General features: G+C 56.3%; 5 protein-coding genes across 5 annotated transcripts; 2 read left to right on the forward strand and 3 right to left on the reverse strand.

Moving 5' to 3' along the window:
* Positions 1-549: 549 nt before the first annotated feature.
* On the reverse strand, positions 550-2,038 carry INS49_010264 (uncharacterized protein; the record flags this gene model as incomplete). Its single annotated transcript, XM_043170990.1, has 4 exons — positions 550-1,180; positions 1,240-1,736; positions 1,788-1,865; positions 1,922-2,038. The coding sequence occupies 4 exons, from the start codon at positions 2,036-2,038 to the stop codon at positions 550-552; spliced, it is 1,323 nt and encodes a 440-aa protein (XP_043025555.1).
* Positions 2,039-5,017: 2,979 nt separating this feature from the next.
* Positions 5,018-6,054, forward strand: INS49_010265 (uncharacterized protein; the record flags this gene model as incomplete). The annotated part of the gene is made up of 3 exons (XM_043170991.1): positions 5,018-5,048; positions 5,110-5,554; positions 5,625-6,054. 3 exons carry the CDS (start codon positions 5,018-5,020, stop codon positions 6,052-6,054), a joined length of 906 nt encoding a protein of 301 aa, XP_043025556.1.
* Positions 6,055-6,932: 878 nt separating this feature from the next.
* On the forward strand, positions 6,933-12,152 carry INS49_010266 (uncharacterized protein; the record flags this gene model as incomplete). Its single annotated transcript, XM_043170992.1, has 6 exons — positions 6,933-7,274; positions 7,329-7,368; positions 7,420-7,502; positions 7,635-10,118; positions 10,262-10,704; positions 10,940-12,152. 6 exons carry the CDS (start codon positions 6,933-6,935, stop codon positions 12,150-12,152), a joined length of 4,605 nt encoding a protein of 1,534 aa, XP_043025557.1.
* Positions 12,153-12,612: 460 nt separating this feature from the next.
* On the reverse strand, positions 12,613-13,962 carry INS49_010267 (uncharacterized protein; the record flags this gene model as incomplete). The annotated part of the gene is made up of 1 exon (XM_043170993.1): positions 12,613-13,962. One exon carries the CDS (start codon positions 13,960-13,962, stop codon positions 12,613-12,615), a length of 1,350 nt encoding a protein of 449 aa, XP_043025558.1.
* Positions 13,963-14,908: 946 nt separating this feature from the next.
* INS49_010268 (uncharacterized protein) lies at positions 14,909-15,943 on the reverse strand (the record flags this gene model as incomplete). Its single annotated transcript, XM_043170994.1, has 3 exons — positions 14,909-15,349; positions 15,423-15,589; positions 15,751-15,943. The coding sequence occupies 3 exons, from the start codon at positions 15,941-15,943 to the stop codon at positions 14,909-14,911; spliced, it is 801 nt and encodes a 266-aa protein (XP_043025559.1).
* Between the last annotated feature and the right edge of the window lie 13 nt (positions 15,944-15,956).

Raw genomic sequence — 15,956 nt, forward strand, 5'->3', positions numbered from 1 at the left:
CTTTGACTCGCTTTGCGCCACAAGGTTGGTGCCGGCGCGGTGGGAGAGGCACAGAGAAGACAAGGCAGGATGCCGAGCCATGCCGCGAGCCCGTGCAATGGCGCAAACGGCGGCTGGTGCGTTGAATTCCGAAGTGCCGTTCTCGCGCACGGAGACAGCGTGGACTTTTAACATGCTACGGTGTAGATCGGGCCCTCCGTCCGCTCGAGATGTTGTGTTGCGTCCGCTGTGACTCTGTGCGTGGAGTTGACAGGTCTGGCCAACGTCATCGTGATATGATGGCTTAGATGGTGTACTGATCGAGTACATGTGGGAACAGACACAGCCCGTACCTGTGTCGAGTTTGACACGAGGAAATGTTCAGCAAAAGTGTACTAGTTATTAGAGATCCTCAGCGATCCCGTGGGATTCAGAGCTGTAGATACACGTATTCTCTGTGACGAGATCTTCTTGCCATCCTGCTCATCAAGTCGTACGTAGAGGCACAAAGGAAATAAAAGAGCCGCTGATAATGCAATCGCACTCATAACGTATCCTCTATAGTTTTGCTTAAGCCGTTCCTGATCCCGCTGAGCCCTGTATCGGCAACGTCGTTGCCGAGGACGAAATCGAGCCCTGTTGGTGTGGGAAGGAATTGTGCGATCTCGGTTGTGATGAGATGTTGACAGACGTGTGTACATTAATGCCGCTTCCCTGAGCGGCGAAGTCCTCCCAAGGGGTGCTGGCGATCTTTGTTGACACGATTCCTTTCCCATGATACTGCGTAGGTACCGGATCTGGTCCCTGTGGCTGCATCTCAAAGTCCAGGTCGGATTCGTCGTTGTTTGATGTTGACTGGATGCCAGCCCCGGACTCGAGGCGTGACGAGTCGATCGTACTTGGGGAGAACGGCCCATCGCTGAGTTTCTGCATCGTGTTCCGACCAAGGCCCCAGGTGCGTCTGTCGGAGGCCGCCGAAGGCCCATAACGAGAGGAACCGTAGCCGTACCTCTGTGTCGTTGGCTTCCCGAAGCCCATGCTCTTGAAGAGTGGTCGCAAAGTCGCTACACAGCCGGCGATTATCCCAAGTGATGGTTCCATAACAGACCAGATCGCAACGTCCACTGTCTCGAACAGGAAGTCTGGCGTAATCGCTAATCTCTTGACGAATGGTATCCTCACAAGCAGAGCAATTCCAGCGCTGTAAGTTGTGAGTGTCAGTGCCTTGGTCCCCAGAGTGATCGGGTCAGAGAGTCTTACACTGCTCCCATGCTTAGCAACAAAGCAACCACAACCTTCGTCCTCTTGTTCAGCTGAACATCCCACAGCATGGCAACTGGAAGCGCAGCAAAGACCAAATCAGTCACCGCGCCAATTACGCTGTGGGCGATGACCGCGCTGGGCAGGACATTGATGTCCATGCACCCACCCGGCTTTCCCAGTACCTGCTCGTAGAAGTAGGAGGGTGGGTTGCACTGGAAGATGGCGATGAAGGTGAACACAAGGGAGATGATGTAAATGACGCCGAGATTGATCCATATGATCCACTTGTGGATGGACTCGGTGGCTACCCGGTAAAGGAACAGCGCGACCGAGGTCCTGACCATGGCCGAGATGGGTGCGTAGATGACTTCGCAGATGTACCACGCCTTGAGGCCGACCAATGTTTCTTCTAGGCTGAGATTGGTGATGTGCTTTCCTGTGCCTCCGTCGATGATCCCCCACAATGCCACGATCGAGTAAGCCGTGTATGCGAGCTGTTGGTCTAGTTAGTCCTGCTTGGTCCAGAGGAGTGCGAGAAGACACACAATACTAGCAAGCATCCACCAGTCGTCTGCCGCAACATTCTTGATCATGATGACTCTGACATATGCTCGAAGCAATACCTATCGGGTGCGTGTCAGTGATCATCCCAAGAGGCTGACTCCATCGAAAATCATACCAGTATCCATGCAAGACCCAACACGACCATCATGACAATGAATAGTTGAGTGCCGCGGTCCCCAGGGTTGCTGGAGAGAGCCATCTTGGTGAGGTAGTGTTCCGGTAGTTTCGTCATGTTGACTTCGAATATCTTCCTCGCCTTACACAAGCCGTGGTCATTGTAGGTGATTCACCCTGAATTCGTCCAGTATCGTAGCCAGAGAGGCTGAGGAGGCATGTCCTGCATAGTGTCTGGAGGACGGCTAGAGTGATATAGCACCCAACGTCGGAGATAACCATGACCGTATGGACAAGCCGTGCGTTCCCCTGTGGCATCTCGTCGAAGGTACGTACACCTCATGGGTGCTGTGCTGGGGTGGCACTTGGGCAGGTCTGGAGGGGGATGAACCTGGAACACACTTGTCGATCGTGGAGACCGGCGACTTGAGACGGCCCAGCACTTCATTGGCGCGACACTTGCGGCGACTTGCGTCCGCGCTTTGCTTTTGCCTGTGCTGGAGTACTCTGCTCGTCATCAGTCACCGATGGCCCCTGCAGCGCGGCAAGGGGCGATCGAGCGCTAGACAGCAATGTTCCCCCGTCTGTGGGGCCCCGGCGAGATCCCGTACCAGTATGATGAACGAAGCTACCGATGAGCTAAACTAGGCTCAGTGTGCGGTACTGTACTTGCACATGTGTGAGATCCCGAGCCATAAACCTGGAGCAGCTCGTGGCTTGGATCGAGTGCCGGGGCATTGGTCTGTAGCCACACCATTCGTGGACTCCAAGAACCATGAGCAGTCAGGGAACAGACCCATGGTTACTTCAAGCACAGGACTGGGGGCTCAGACCAGAGCATCGGGACCGGTTTAACCGAGATGAACGAGTAAAGACCATCATACTTCGGAACTAGGCCCAAGAGCTCAGTCCACTGGACTAAAGATCATGGTAGGCTCTGACGAATGCACGTGAGATGCAGGAAGAGGTCGCCTTCACGTGGGCGTCTGCGGACTTGATCCAGTTGAAAACCAAGGGAAACAAACCACGAGATTGTCTGAAACTATGCAGTTGTCCGGGCAGCTCATGTGTTGGGCCAGGAAACGCGCGCCGCGAGCGCCTCTACAGTTCTGACAGGTGACAAGTTCGCCAGCATTCTTCCGAGTGGGGGCTCACGATGCGAGGCGGGAAACTGGTGCGCGAGCTTGCAAGAGACTCGACGCTAGTGTGGCAGCCTCAAAAGCTTTGCTGAAACCACCGAAGAGAACGTTATTCTGATTCCAAAAGAGGAGCGAACCCGACGCAGCACTTGCGAAAGTGCAAGGGCGAAGGGGGTTTGGGCAAATGATAAGGGCGGATTAACCTCGGAATCCTGCGTGAAGTGCTCGAGGCTCTTCGCTGCAGCCGAAGACACATCTCGGGCTGAATTGGCTCTGATGTGGGCTAGTTGCTATCCGCTTGGAGTATACAACCTGGAGGGGCTCATTGAAGGTTTGAGGCGGATGTCAGAGCCTAGCCGTGAATTGATCGTTTAAGGCAATGTCCGACGCAGGGCGCCCTGGTCTACAAATGCTCCGCGGCTTCATGTGCCATCTCAGTGACAGCTGTCTAGATGAGCGACAAGACGGGGTCGGCCGTCTGAGCCAGGGTGATAGCCAAAGTTTGACATGAAATTGGAGCCGGATCAGCGCCATGCAGGAAATTGGACTCGATCGCCTCGTCACCATTTCCAGAAGACCGTCCATGAACCTGGAGGGTGCGTTGCAATAGCCGTGCTTCGGGTGCCATCGCGTAGGAAATACAGAGGAGCAGACCAAATCGCAGGGCGAGGGCGACTCACGCTGGTCTCTGCGGTCGGCCAGTGCCGGGAAACGATATATGATAGATGGCGTGATTAGGAAGCCGTCCCTCACTGGGAAACTGTGAACCGTGCTCAAGTTGAAGAAGCAAGATGTCAAAATAAAGTGGTGGATCTCGACCTGCACCCGAAACGTGGGTGGAGCTGCGGCTCGGGTGGCCCACTTCGAGCAATAGTCCGGAGAAATATGGATTATCTTTCCGGTCTCTGGGCGAGACCATAGCGTTTGAGGCTTTTGATGTGCATTTTCGTGCCCATTGGCCATGGTAGTGAGCCTTTTGGCCCTGCAGTTGCGAAAGGCCATACCGTAGAACAGGACGGCTTAGGTGGCGGAATACGCGCCTCCTCCATTGGGGTTGCTGTACGACGGTGGTTGCGAACGAGGGCCCATGCATGATGGAACGACGGCGTGGGCCATCATGCTGATTCTCATCTTCAGCCTGTTATGGTCGTGGTGTGATGTGCTGAAACACCTTCGGGATGGAGAGAGCAAGAGAAGGTGCCGAATGCAACCCATCAGCAACCTACTGGCCCGTCAGAGAGGTGCGCATTGAGCAAACTGATTGTGGCTGCAACATGATCGATGAGATCCGGACGCCGATGGTTAAATTCGACTCCATGGGTAGGTTTTCGCCAGACAGCCCTGTGAGGCTTGCATGCCGGCTGATCCCCCGGGTTGGAGCAACCTCAGGCGGCTTTTTTGGTTCCCGAAGAGACTCGGGCCGGTGTGGAGAAGGGCCATCTGAGCCAGCTTATATGAGGCTGATTTTAATTGCTGGGGCCCGAATAAACCTGCTTGGCGATCCGGGAGTAGGTAGGAGCAGATCCGACATTGGTGCGGGCCCAGGAGGGCTCCGGGATCTCGCTGCCGGGATGGGTGAGGGCACCACCAAAAACACCACATCGGCATTAGATATCAACTTTTTTGGCCAGGACGATGGCCTCGTAAGTGCATTTTTGCTCTCGACGGTCGTGCCTGCATTGACAGCTGATCGTCACTGTGAGCAAAGAGGAAGATGGGCCCACCGGTATCTAAGAATGACGTCGAGATCTCTTAACTGCCCATGTCGTCATTGATAGTCACCTGGGAGCTTTCCCTCCGGCCCTCTGTTTGTGATACAGTATATGAGCGAGGCCAAGAGGGACTGGACGGCTCGATTTCTTCTTCATCATCAACCTAGAGAACCACACCACGTCGCAGCTACAGATTTGATCTTGAAATACGAAGTACACAAACCATACCCCAGAAGCGTACCCATCATGGCGGACCAAGCAGACCAGTTCAAGCAGGGTAAGTCCGCGCATGCGGAATAACATTGGACCTTGCAAGGCGTTCTGACAGTATCTTGCAGGCCACAGCATTCCTGTGACCAAGCAGAGCTTCCCTGGAAAGGAGTCTGAGATGCCCAACGAGCCAGAGCCCCAGCGGACATACCTCCCAGGCGAGGAGGGACAGAAGATTCCCTATCTCGCAGCTGGAAAGCTCAAGGGAAAGAACGCCGTGATTACAGGAGGTGACTCAGGGATCGGACGGGCGACCGCGCTGCTCTTTGCCGAGGAGGGTGCCGACTCGCTGATCGCCTACCTTCCCGACGAGGAGAAAGACGCCCAGGACACCAAGAAGGCAGTCGAGGCTCGTGGCCGCAAGTGCCACCTGTTCTCGGCAGATCTCTCGAAGCAGGAGAACTGCAAGAAGCTGGCCGACCAGGCAGTCAAGACCTTTGACGGCAGGATTGACATCTTGTTCAACAATGCTGCTTACCAGATGATGGTTGAAGACATCAAAGACCTTCCGGAGTGAGTCCTGACAGAGACCGGTGGCGACCAACTTGGATGAGCGAAACACTGACGTCTCTCACTCTGTCAGGGATCAATGGGTGCACACGTTCAACATCAACATCCACTCTTTCTTCTACCTCTCCAAGTACCTGCTGCCACACATGAAGTACGGCAGCACCATCATCAACAACGCCTCCATCAACGCCTACATCGGACGGCCAGACCTGCTGGACTACACGTCAACAAAGGGCGCGATCGTGTCCTTCACCCGTGGACTGAGCAACCAATATGTCAGCAAGGGTATCCGCGTCAACGCGGTCGCGCCAGGGCCGGTTTGGACTCCGCTGATCCCTGCGACAATGAACGACGAGGCGCAGAAGCAGTTCACCGCTCCGATAGGCCGCCCCGGCCAGCCGAGCGAGATTGCGGCGTGTGTTGTGTTCCTGGCGAGCGCGGATTCATCATGCGTGGCAGGGCAGACAATCCACTGCAACGGGGGCGTGATTGTCAATGGTTAAGGGGGGGGGGCCCTATGCCGCGGAATTTTGGGTTTTTTGAGTTTTTTTGGGCTTGAGGACCTTGATGGCCAGCCAGAGAGGTTCCTGCCGGCTGGAAAATGCATGTTTCACGGTGCAGTGTCTCGGCCGTGCCGCGTGACAAATGAGACGCGATAACATAGATATGACCTTGATGAATTCAAAACATTGCCAGCAGACCACCTACCTCAGAACATCTTTATGTATTCTTGAGTGGATGTCTGGCCCTCTGTTGATGCCCTCAGGTATGAATCAAAATGAGACTCACAGGCTGACCAAAGTTGGTCTATCCGGGGGAAGGAGCTTACAGTTCCTGGCGCGGGCACGGCAGTACTCGGGTTGGACGGGGGGAATGAGGCCTAGTCCCGCCTGGGTTACATCACGTCAACTTGGCAGGGGCCCACAAGGCAGGCAAGTGGGGCGTGCCGACTCGGTGCCGTGCGGCTCTCGTCCCAATGGAAACGGTTCACCTGTCTGACCGAGAAACGTCTTACAAAGCAACATTTTGGGTCGCATTCCGGACACATTCCTTTCGCCCTCCCAAGGCTTCCATCTTTTTGCGTATTCTCCCCTAAGCCTCACCTCGCGTTCCGTCACACATGGGGCGGTCGGGTGTCTCTATCCTCTGGCTGTGCTGTTCTTGATCTGGGTTTTGCTGTAGTTCCTCGGGCGCGGTGTCAAATCTCTTCATTTATTGTCTGTCCTCTCCGCGCTGCATGGTCGCATCCGTCAACTTGCTCAATCAAGGGCTACTCTCATTTCATCAATCCCTCGCATTCAGGCGTTGATACAATCCGCGACATTGTTGAATCTCAGTTGCTAAAAGCAGGACCGGGCCGTCCGAAGGCTCCCGTCTCCAGATGACGACGCGTCATGACGACCTGAAGGCCGCGGCTGCCGGTGGTGAAGCCTTGCTGGTTGCGCTTCTGTCTATCCCGGTCGTTGTTCATTTCTTCGCCAAGGCAAGACTGTTCAAATCTAACGGCTATACGACCATCTCGGGCTTTTACGAGGATCGCGATGGAGAGGCTACCGAGAAGTCTACTCATGAGTATTCGGACCTGCTGCCTCGCGTGGGTGCATGGCTGAGCTCGGCTCTTGGGCTGGCAGCCTCGATCGTGGCAGGTGTATTGTACCATCATGGAGGCTCATCATCTGGGTTCCTTAATTTCCTGAGCAGATGGGCAGATGTGACTGCCTGGGTGAGTTCTATCGACCCTTGACGGTACCTCTTGGCGCTCGCTAATGCAGTCCAGGGGTTCATATTCTTCCAAACCGTCTTTCTCCCGCGCAGAGGTGATTACAGAGCTAAATATCGCTTGGCCAACTTTGCTCTCGTCTGCTCAGTGCTGATCCTCGCTTCTCTGGTCTACCGAAGCAAGTTTGGATATGTTCTCAGGGCTTCCGAACCCACGCGGCTTGCTCAAGGCGTATGCTGGCTCCTACAGGCAATCTCCGCTGTTGTTGGTTTTTTCGCTTTTGGTTTCTTCCCTCGCAGACCGGACGTGTACTTCAAAGGAACCCTAGTTGACCAGCAACACACCGTTTCGCTGCTATCCAAGATCTCGTTCTCATGGAACAGCTTCGTCTTTGATATCTCCAAGCAGCGACAGCTGGAGATGGAAGATCTTCCAAGGCTTGACTACCTTACCCGCTCACGCAATCTACACGATATGTTCACCGCCCGCGACGGCAGTGGGAGACTTTGGTGGCGGCTACTCAAGTTCCACTGGATTGAACTCGCTCAGCAATGGTGCTTGGTCTTCATTTCTGCCGTTCTTGCTCTGATTCCAAACTACATGATGTACAACCTTCTAGGGCGACTGGAACAACCCAGCACGCCTGATTCGAGCATCGCGGAGACTTTGGCCTGGGCGCTCGCTCTGTGCCTCAGCCTTTCACTCGACAACATAGTCGGTAGCCTTCTGAGCTGGTGGACGAATAGCCGACTGGTCATCCCTCTGGGGGCTGTGCTGCAAACTTTGGTGTTTGACAAGGCAATGAAGGAGCACGAAACGGCCATGCCACCCCCACGCACTCAGGACCAGGACGACCAAAAGGCTGATTCGAAGGACAAGAGCGACAAGGGAGATGCAGGACCAAAAGGGCAAGGGAAAGAGAAGAAGGACGAGGTCCGCCAATCAGTGATCAATCACATGAAACTCGACTCAGGCCGTGTCACCATGTTCTGCAGCTTCAACTACTATCTGCCTCTGGCTGTAGTCAAACTCATTCTCGCTGGCGGCTTCCTCGTCACTATTCTCGGCTGGAAAGCAGTCGTTGCTGGGCTTGGATCCGCCGCGTTGGTGATTCCTCTGAATACCTGGATGTCGAAGAAATACGCCAAGATCCAGTTTGGTCTCATGAGATACCGGGACGGCAAGGCCCATCTCCTGACGGAGGCCCTGCAAGGAATGCGGCAGATTAAGTACTCGGCTCTCGAACAGCATTGGGAAGACAAGATCCTCAAGTCCCGAAACGAGGAGTTGGCACAGTATTGGAAAGCCTCACTGTTCATGTGCGGTGTCATGCTCATCATGAATCTTGGCCCCCTCCTTCTTGCGTGCGTGTCGCAGAGCGTGTACGCGTGGGAACAAGGTGGCAACATCAAAGCCTCGGTCATTTTCGCTTCACTCGGACTGTTTGATCAGCTTGACGAAGCAACGGCACTGCTGCCCATCCTCCAAGTCTACATGATGGAAGCCTGGACTTCGTGCGTTAGGCTCGAGAAATACTTCTCACAGCCCGACAAGGCGCCTGTTGCTGTTTCTGGAGAGACCATCGTTTTCGACAATGCGACTGTCGCTTGGCCGAAGAAGGAGGACCCTGACGGAGCGCCTGAGACGACAGAAGAACGCTCTATGCTGCGAGATGTGTCGCTCAGCTTTCCCGAGGGAAAATTCAGCATCATAGCTGGAAAGACGGGTTCGGGAAAGTCTCTCCTTTTAGCGGCGATACTTGGCGAAGTCAAACTTCTTTCCGGGACTGTGAAGACCCCGACACCGCCCGCTGAGGAAGAGCTGGACGAAGCCAAGCCCATCCCGCAAGAGGAGTGGCTCATCCCGTCCCTGACCGCCTTCGTCTCCCAGACTCCTTGGATAGAGACTGGAACCGTCAGAGAGAACATCATTTTCGGTCTTCCTTTCATCGAGTCGCGCTACCAGGATGTCCTGCGCGCCTGTTCCTTGGAGAAAGATGTCGAGCTTCTTATCGATGGAGATGAAACAGAGGTCGGGCCAAAGGGTGTGACGCTCAGCGGCGGTCAGAGATGGCGTGTTGCCCTTGCTAGGGCTCTGTATTCTCGCGCGGGTATCATGATCTTGGATGACGTCCTCTCTGCAGTGGATGCTCATGTCGGGCGATGCATAGTAGACCTCGCGCTGACGGGAGAGCTGGCAGAAGGGAGGACCAGGATTCTGGCCACACACCACGCAGAGTTGTGCATGCCGAAAGCCAGTTACCTCGTACGGCTCCAGGACGGCCGAGTAGAGAGCGCTGAGGCTATCACGCCTACTGACACCACTATCGCCTCCTCAAGCGGGTCAAAACGCTCTTCCATCCACGACATCAGCGAGACTCAGACCATGATCGATGCTCAAGAGAGCCAGATTTCCTCCGAGGAAACAACCGTTGTTGGGACAGAACAACCCAATGGAAACAAGCAGAAGTCGAGCAAGGAAGACGAGGAAAAGCGCGAGACTGGTCGCGTCAAATGGAAGGTGTACATGACATACCTCCAAGCCAGTAGAGCACCGATACTTTGGTTCTTCGTCATCTTCTTCATTGTGTCCGGCGGACTCGCTAGTATCGGTCGTGTCTGGAGTTTTAAGAAACTCACAGATGGGTCGTCCGCTGAGGAGACGAGTAACTTCTCGGCTACATTCAACCGTTACGACAACTCGAGAGTCTTCCTGCAGGATCCCCAGAAGGGCATGCTATACTCCGAGGTGGTACCACATAGCATACACACAGCTGCGGAGGGCCACTCCATCTGGTTTTGGATTGGGATGAGTGTGGTGTTCTATGTGTTGATGGTCGTGCTTCAGGTTAGTACTTCACCTCCTATCTGCTTCTCATGTCATGAAGAGGATGCCATTCGATGACGCTGTGGCTGCCGCGCACAATCATTCCATCAAAGTTTGTATCAGCACCCCTGCTTGAGACGCCTGTACTAATGATCTGTTCGCAGGTTGCTCGGAGCATCACAATGACAGCAATTGGGCTTCGAACCTCTCGGGTCCTATTCGAGAGGATGACCCATGCTATCCTTCGAGCGCCGCTCCGCTGGGCCGACAGTGTCCCAGCTGGCAGAATCTTGAACCGCTTCACGTCTGATGCTTTCATGGTCGACAGGCGCCTGCCCGGTGATCTGGCCAACTTTTTGCACAGCAGCTTCTCGCTCGTCGTTACTATCGCGGCTAGCTTGTCTGTGTCTCTTTGGGTGATCTTTGCAGGCATTCTCCTCATGTTTGTCTACGCCCGGGTTGCGAGCAAGTACATTAATGTTGCCCGCGAGGTGAAGAGACTCAATTCCATCTCTCACTCCCCGATCTACGACCAATTTGGCTCTGTCCTGTCAGGTCTCTCAACAATCCGCGCCTTCCATCGCACGAACTTTTACATGGATCGGATGTCAGTCACAATTGTTTGTTCACCCAAAGCTCGAGAGTATATGCTGACACGTACGTAGGTTCAATCTCATTGATAACTCCCACAAAGCAAGCTGGGCACTGAGCTTGTCCGGCCGATGGATGTCGTTCCGGTTGTCCATGCTAGGCACAATCTTCGTCACTGTCGTCGCTATTGTTGCAGTCTCCGGTCACGTTGATGCCGCGCTAGCTGGATTCAGTCTTACCTTCGCGCTTAGGTACTCGTGGAGGCTGACTGCGCTGCTCTCAAGCATGACGTCCCTGGAACTAAGCTTCAACGCAGCTGAGCGTGTTATTGAATACTCTGAGATCGAGACTGAGCCAGAGGATGGGAAGGACGCACCTGCCGCATGGCCAGCCGAGGGCAGAATTGAGGTTGAGAAGCTGTCCGTCGCTTACAAGGACAGCCTTCCACCTGTATTGAAGAACCTCAACTTCGTGGTCAAGCCAGGTGAACGCATCGGCATTGTTGGAAGGACCGGCGCCGGAAAGTCGACCTTGGCGTCTGTCTTCTTCCGCCTACTCAAGCCGCGAGAGGGCTCTGTTGTCATCGACGGCATCGACATCGCAGACCTGAAGCTTACGCAGCTGCGCAGCCGGCTTGCAATCATTCCTCAGGATCCCTTCCTCTTTTCAGGATCATTAAGATCCAATCTTGACATGGACGACACAAAGGAGGACTATGAGCTCCAGACGACATTGCAGAGCGTCCACCTCGCCAGGCCGCAGCCAGTCAATACTGAGAGGCCTTCGCAGTACCCAGTGGTGTCCACTCACGAGGAGACGGTCGTCTCAACCACAGAGGCCATTCCAGAACCACCAAACCATGAGACCCCAGTCACTGGTGCCGCAGTCGAGAATGCCGACGGGGCGCCCTCTACAGCCGTCGTCACCACTACAGAGACGGAGTCCTCTGACAGTACCGACATCTTCAACAACCTATCCATGGATATCAGCACTGGAGGTGGCAATCTCTCCCAGGGGCAACGTCAGCTTGTGTGCCTCGCGCGAGCTCTTCTCGCCCGCCCCAAGATAGTGGTCATGGACGAAGCCACATCGGCCGTCGACCGGGCCACAGATGCCGCGATCCAGTCCAGCCTTCGGGACGCCTTCGCTGCCGCCGGCTGCACCGTGTTGGTGATTGCCCATCGTCTGAGCACTGTTGCGGACTTTGACAAGATCCTGGTCCTGGAGAAGGGCCGGATGGCGGAGATGGGGTCTCCGAGGGAGCTGCTCGAACAGGGGATGAAGAGAGACGAGCAGAAGAAGCCCGAGGATGCCGGGGAGGGCAATGGAACAGGGAAACAAAATGGTGACGGTGAGACCGGGCCAGATGAGGCCGAGGATGGCACGGGGGCATTCTGGGACTTGGTCCAGAGCAGTGCGGAGAAGGACAAGCTGGTTGAGATGATTGGGCAATGGGGATGCTGAGCGAGTTTGAATCTACTGACAGCGGGACCTTGACAGCTGGGGAACGACGGCTGGTGAGGGACGAAAAGAAAAGGAGTACACGGGGTTTGTTTTAGCGCTAGTTTCGAACGGTACCATAGACAGGTCAAAACGGAGTTGTTTGCACTGGGTGACCCTTTTCTGCTTCATATCTCCAGTGTGACATTTTCAGTCTGTAGTTGGGGATGTTTTGATTTGAACATTGGATTTTCTAATATGTGAATGGATTCTTCCAAACATCCACACAGTACTAATTGAAGAGAACTTCTTAACATTCTCATCATGACGTGCCAACAGACCCCATTCGGCACGTAGCCTTTTGGTCCACCAGGATGGTCTTCTCTTGATAGAGCAACCACTCAAGTCTATGTTCAAGCTGAAATTCCAGTCTCCTTCTCGCAGAACCCCAGGCGGCGTTCACATCGGCCGCACGCAACAGAATCTACTTCCTCGACTTATCCTCGTCCAGCAGCGCCGTGAACCCCTGCAGCAGGTCCTCTCTTAGGTCCTCCCAGCCCTCGACGCCGACGCTGACCCGCAGCACCGTCTTGGCGATGTTCTTGTCCGTGACGGCCCGCCACTCGATCAGGCTCTCGACGCCGCCCAGGCTCGTGGCGTGGTGGAACAGGTGCAGCTTGCTGGGCAGGCGGCGCGCGTGGTCGGCCTCGCGCATGATGATGCTGAACACGGGGCCCCAACCCCGGGGCATCTGTTTCCGCAGCCACGACCCTTCCTGCGCCGCCTCGGGCTGCAGGCTGGCGTGCTGCAGCTTCTCGACTGTCTTTGCCACGGGGCTGTTGCTGCCGCCCCCGTCCTTCTGCGCCGCCCGCAGCTCGCCGTCCAGCCACGCCACCAGCCTCGCCGCGCTGGCGCTCTGCCTCTCGACGCGCAGCTCCAGCGTCCGCAGGCTGCGCACCCCGAGCCAGCCCTCCATGCTCCCCATGACGCTCCCCAGGAACAGCCGCTCACCCAGCAGGCCCCTGACCCAGCCGTGCCGCTCCTCGCGCGCCGGGTGCACCGCCAGCACGCCGCACAGCAGGTCGCTGTGGCCCCCGAAATACTTCGTGCCTGAGTGCATCACGACGTCGACGCCGTGGTCAAAGGGCTGCTGCAACGGCGGCGGGGCGAACGTCGCGTCCACGGTGAGGTAGCAGCCGAGCTCGCGGGCCCTGGAGGCGTAGTGGTCGAGGTCGCGCGCCTCGCCCGTCGGGTTGAGCGGCGTCTCGACGTGGATCACGTCGCCCGGCTGCAGCGTCGCCAGCGCGGCCGAGTCCTCGAGCTCGACCTTCTGCAGCCCCGTGAGCTTGGCCACGAGGTCGATGACGCCGTGGCAGCCGTGGTAGCCGCCGCCGATGGCGATCCGCTTCGGGTTGAGGAACACGAGCAGGGCGTGGAAGGCCGCGAGCCCGGAGGAGTACGTGACGGCGGGCCCGCCCAGCAGGGCCGAGAGGACGGCCTCGAGCCGCGTCGTGTTGGGGGCGCTGTCGCGGCTGTAGATGTGACTGTCGTAGGGGGCGTTGTCGTCGGTGTTGTCCCACGCCCGCAGCCGGTCCGGGTCGTCGTTGTACCGGAACGTCGTGCTCACGTGCAGGGGAGGGGCCACGGCGCGGTGGTTGTTGATGTAGTCGTCGGCGTGCACCGACAGCGATGACAGGCCGAGCTTGTGATCGCCGAAGCGGGCGGCGAGCGCCCCCGGTCCCTCGACCGCCGCCGCGACAGTTGTGGAGGCCGGGCCGGACTCGTCGACCGGCAGTCCGTCCGGGTGGCTGCCGTTGGTTCCGGGCTGGGCCATGGCGAAAGATGTACTTGGCCGAGTAAGATGATGATTCATACTCACAATAGAGCACGGAGTGTATCTTGTGTGAGGAGATTCGCCGGGACCAGATCAAGGATCAGTAGTCATTGGAGACGAACACAGACTCCTAGGTGGGTGTACATGTATCACTGTAAAAACAAACTGTGTCGATGGCGCCAGTGACTCAAATCGCCGGCTCAATTGAGTCATTACTTGGTGGCGTCATGAACGCTCCGTCCCGCCCCGTTATCGGGGCCGGTTGATGGCCGCGCCGGAGGCAATGAGTTGGCAGGAAACAATCGTGGCATCGCAGCGGCTCCCGGCGGAACGGGTCTCAAATGAGCATAGCTGACGATTTCTGATGTATCATTTGTTCCAACACAGATTCAGGGGTTGCATTTGCCGGGCCGCATGTTCACACGCTTGCACCATAGTTGAAGCCGCTCACTCAATTGCATTGTCGAAAGGGCTCGACACTGCAGCAGCTGGTCATTTTGCTTTATTGTGAAAGCCGGATCCGCCGGTGGTTTGAATGCGTTGTACAATTATCATTTCATTAGGTATGAGAGTGAGTGATGGTACATCTCTCCCCCGTTTAGTATAATTCATGTCTGGTCCTCTTTGAGAAAGACCACCCCGAACTCCGTTTCCTAGGTACCTCTTCCTTAGCGAGTGTCCTATATCCGGTAACCGTCCATCCGGGCCCAGGTCTAACAAAAGGGCCGCAGTAAGCGATGCTAAAGGATCTATGAGCCCTTCTAGCAGGTAGCGGCTGAAATTTCCCAATGCGGTGTCGTTTTTGAGCAACCAGCATATAGACATTGTTGCTCGTTTCAAATCAAGCGTTGATGTCGTTCCCCGTTAAAGCCTCTCGTGTCGTAACAGCGACTAGCTGGCTAGTCGTCGCAATCGTCGTTCCAACAGCCGTTCCCATAGCAGTGAACTAGGCCTCTACCGGCTGAACATCTGTCATCTCGCGATCTCGGTTGGAAGACCTGGGCCTGTCTACTTGACCCAGCTCAGCGCCCTGGCCACTCTGGCCTCGCTTCCGACCAGGCAGGATGGAGAACCTGGACGTAGTCGGCGAGGGGGACGCCACTGGCGAGTGAGGGCTTTCCTGGTTGTTGTGGTCTGAGAACTTGGCAAAGAAGCCTCGCTTCTTCGGTGGCTGGGCTGGCGCCTGTTGCGGCTGGGGCTTGTAGTCATCGTTCAGTCCCACCTCCTCGAAGCCCTCGCCGAAGCCCTCGCCTTCCTCGGAGGTGGGAGGTTCGCGCTCGAAGAGGCGCTGACGAGGCATGCGCGTGCGTGGGTAGCGCGCCGAGTCCATGGACCGCCGGCTTGGGAAGGGGTCATTGACGGGAACAGGAGAGCGGGCGGAGACATCCTGTACGTAACCAGCAGGTCAGTCAGAGAATTCAGATCAAGCTGGGCTAGGTAGTCATCTTGGTGGGACCTACAAAAGACCGACGGTACGAGTCGAATGACTCCCGCGAGATGCCGAAGTGCTCGATTTCGCCAACGTCGCTCCTGGTGTCTGTAGAGTTGCGCGACAGGTAGCGACGGGGCCATGAGGGCTTGTCTTCGGAGGGCGAGGGAGGCAGGTACACGCCGCTGTCATTGACCACTGCGGATCCCCAGGGATTGTCAGCAATCGAGCCATCGAGAAAGAGAATGTCGCTTAATTGCGAGGCATTATCGATAGCGGGGTGGAGGGGCCGAGTGATCCATGACAAGCCATGGATGGCATGGCATGATGGTTCATGCGACGGAGTGGTTCGCACATACCCGACATCTTGTACTCGCCGGTATCATTGGAGCGGCGGCTGCTGATGCTCAATGCGGCCGACGAGGCCTTGGAGCCGACTGTGTCGACGCGCTCGAAGCCCGGGGGCGTCTTGAGCGGAGGGTCGATGCTCAACGGCGGGCGCAGACCCTCGTCGGCTTGAGGGCGCCGGGTGAAGGGGTTTCGGATAGGCATCTTGGAGCGTGCG

Source organism: Diaporthe citri, assembly GCF_014595645.1.
Source record: "Diaporthe citri strain NFHF-8-4 chromosome Unknown scaffold_4, whole genome shotgun sequence".
NCBI lineage: Eukaryota > Fungi > Ascomycota > Sordariomycetes > Diaporthales > Diaporthaceae > Diaporthe > Diaporthe citri.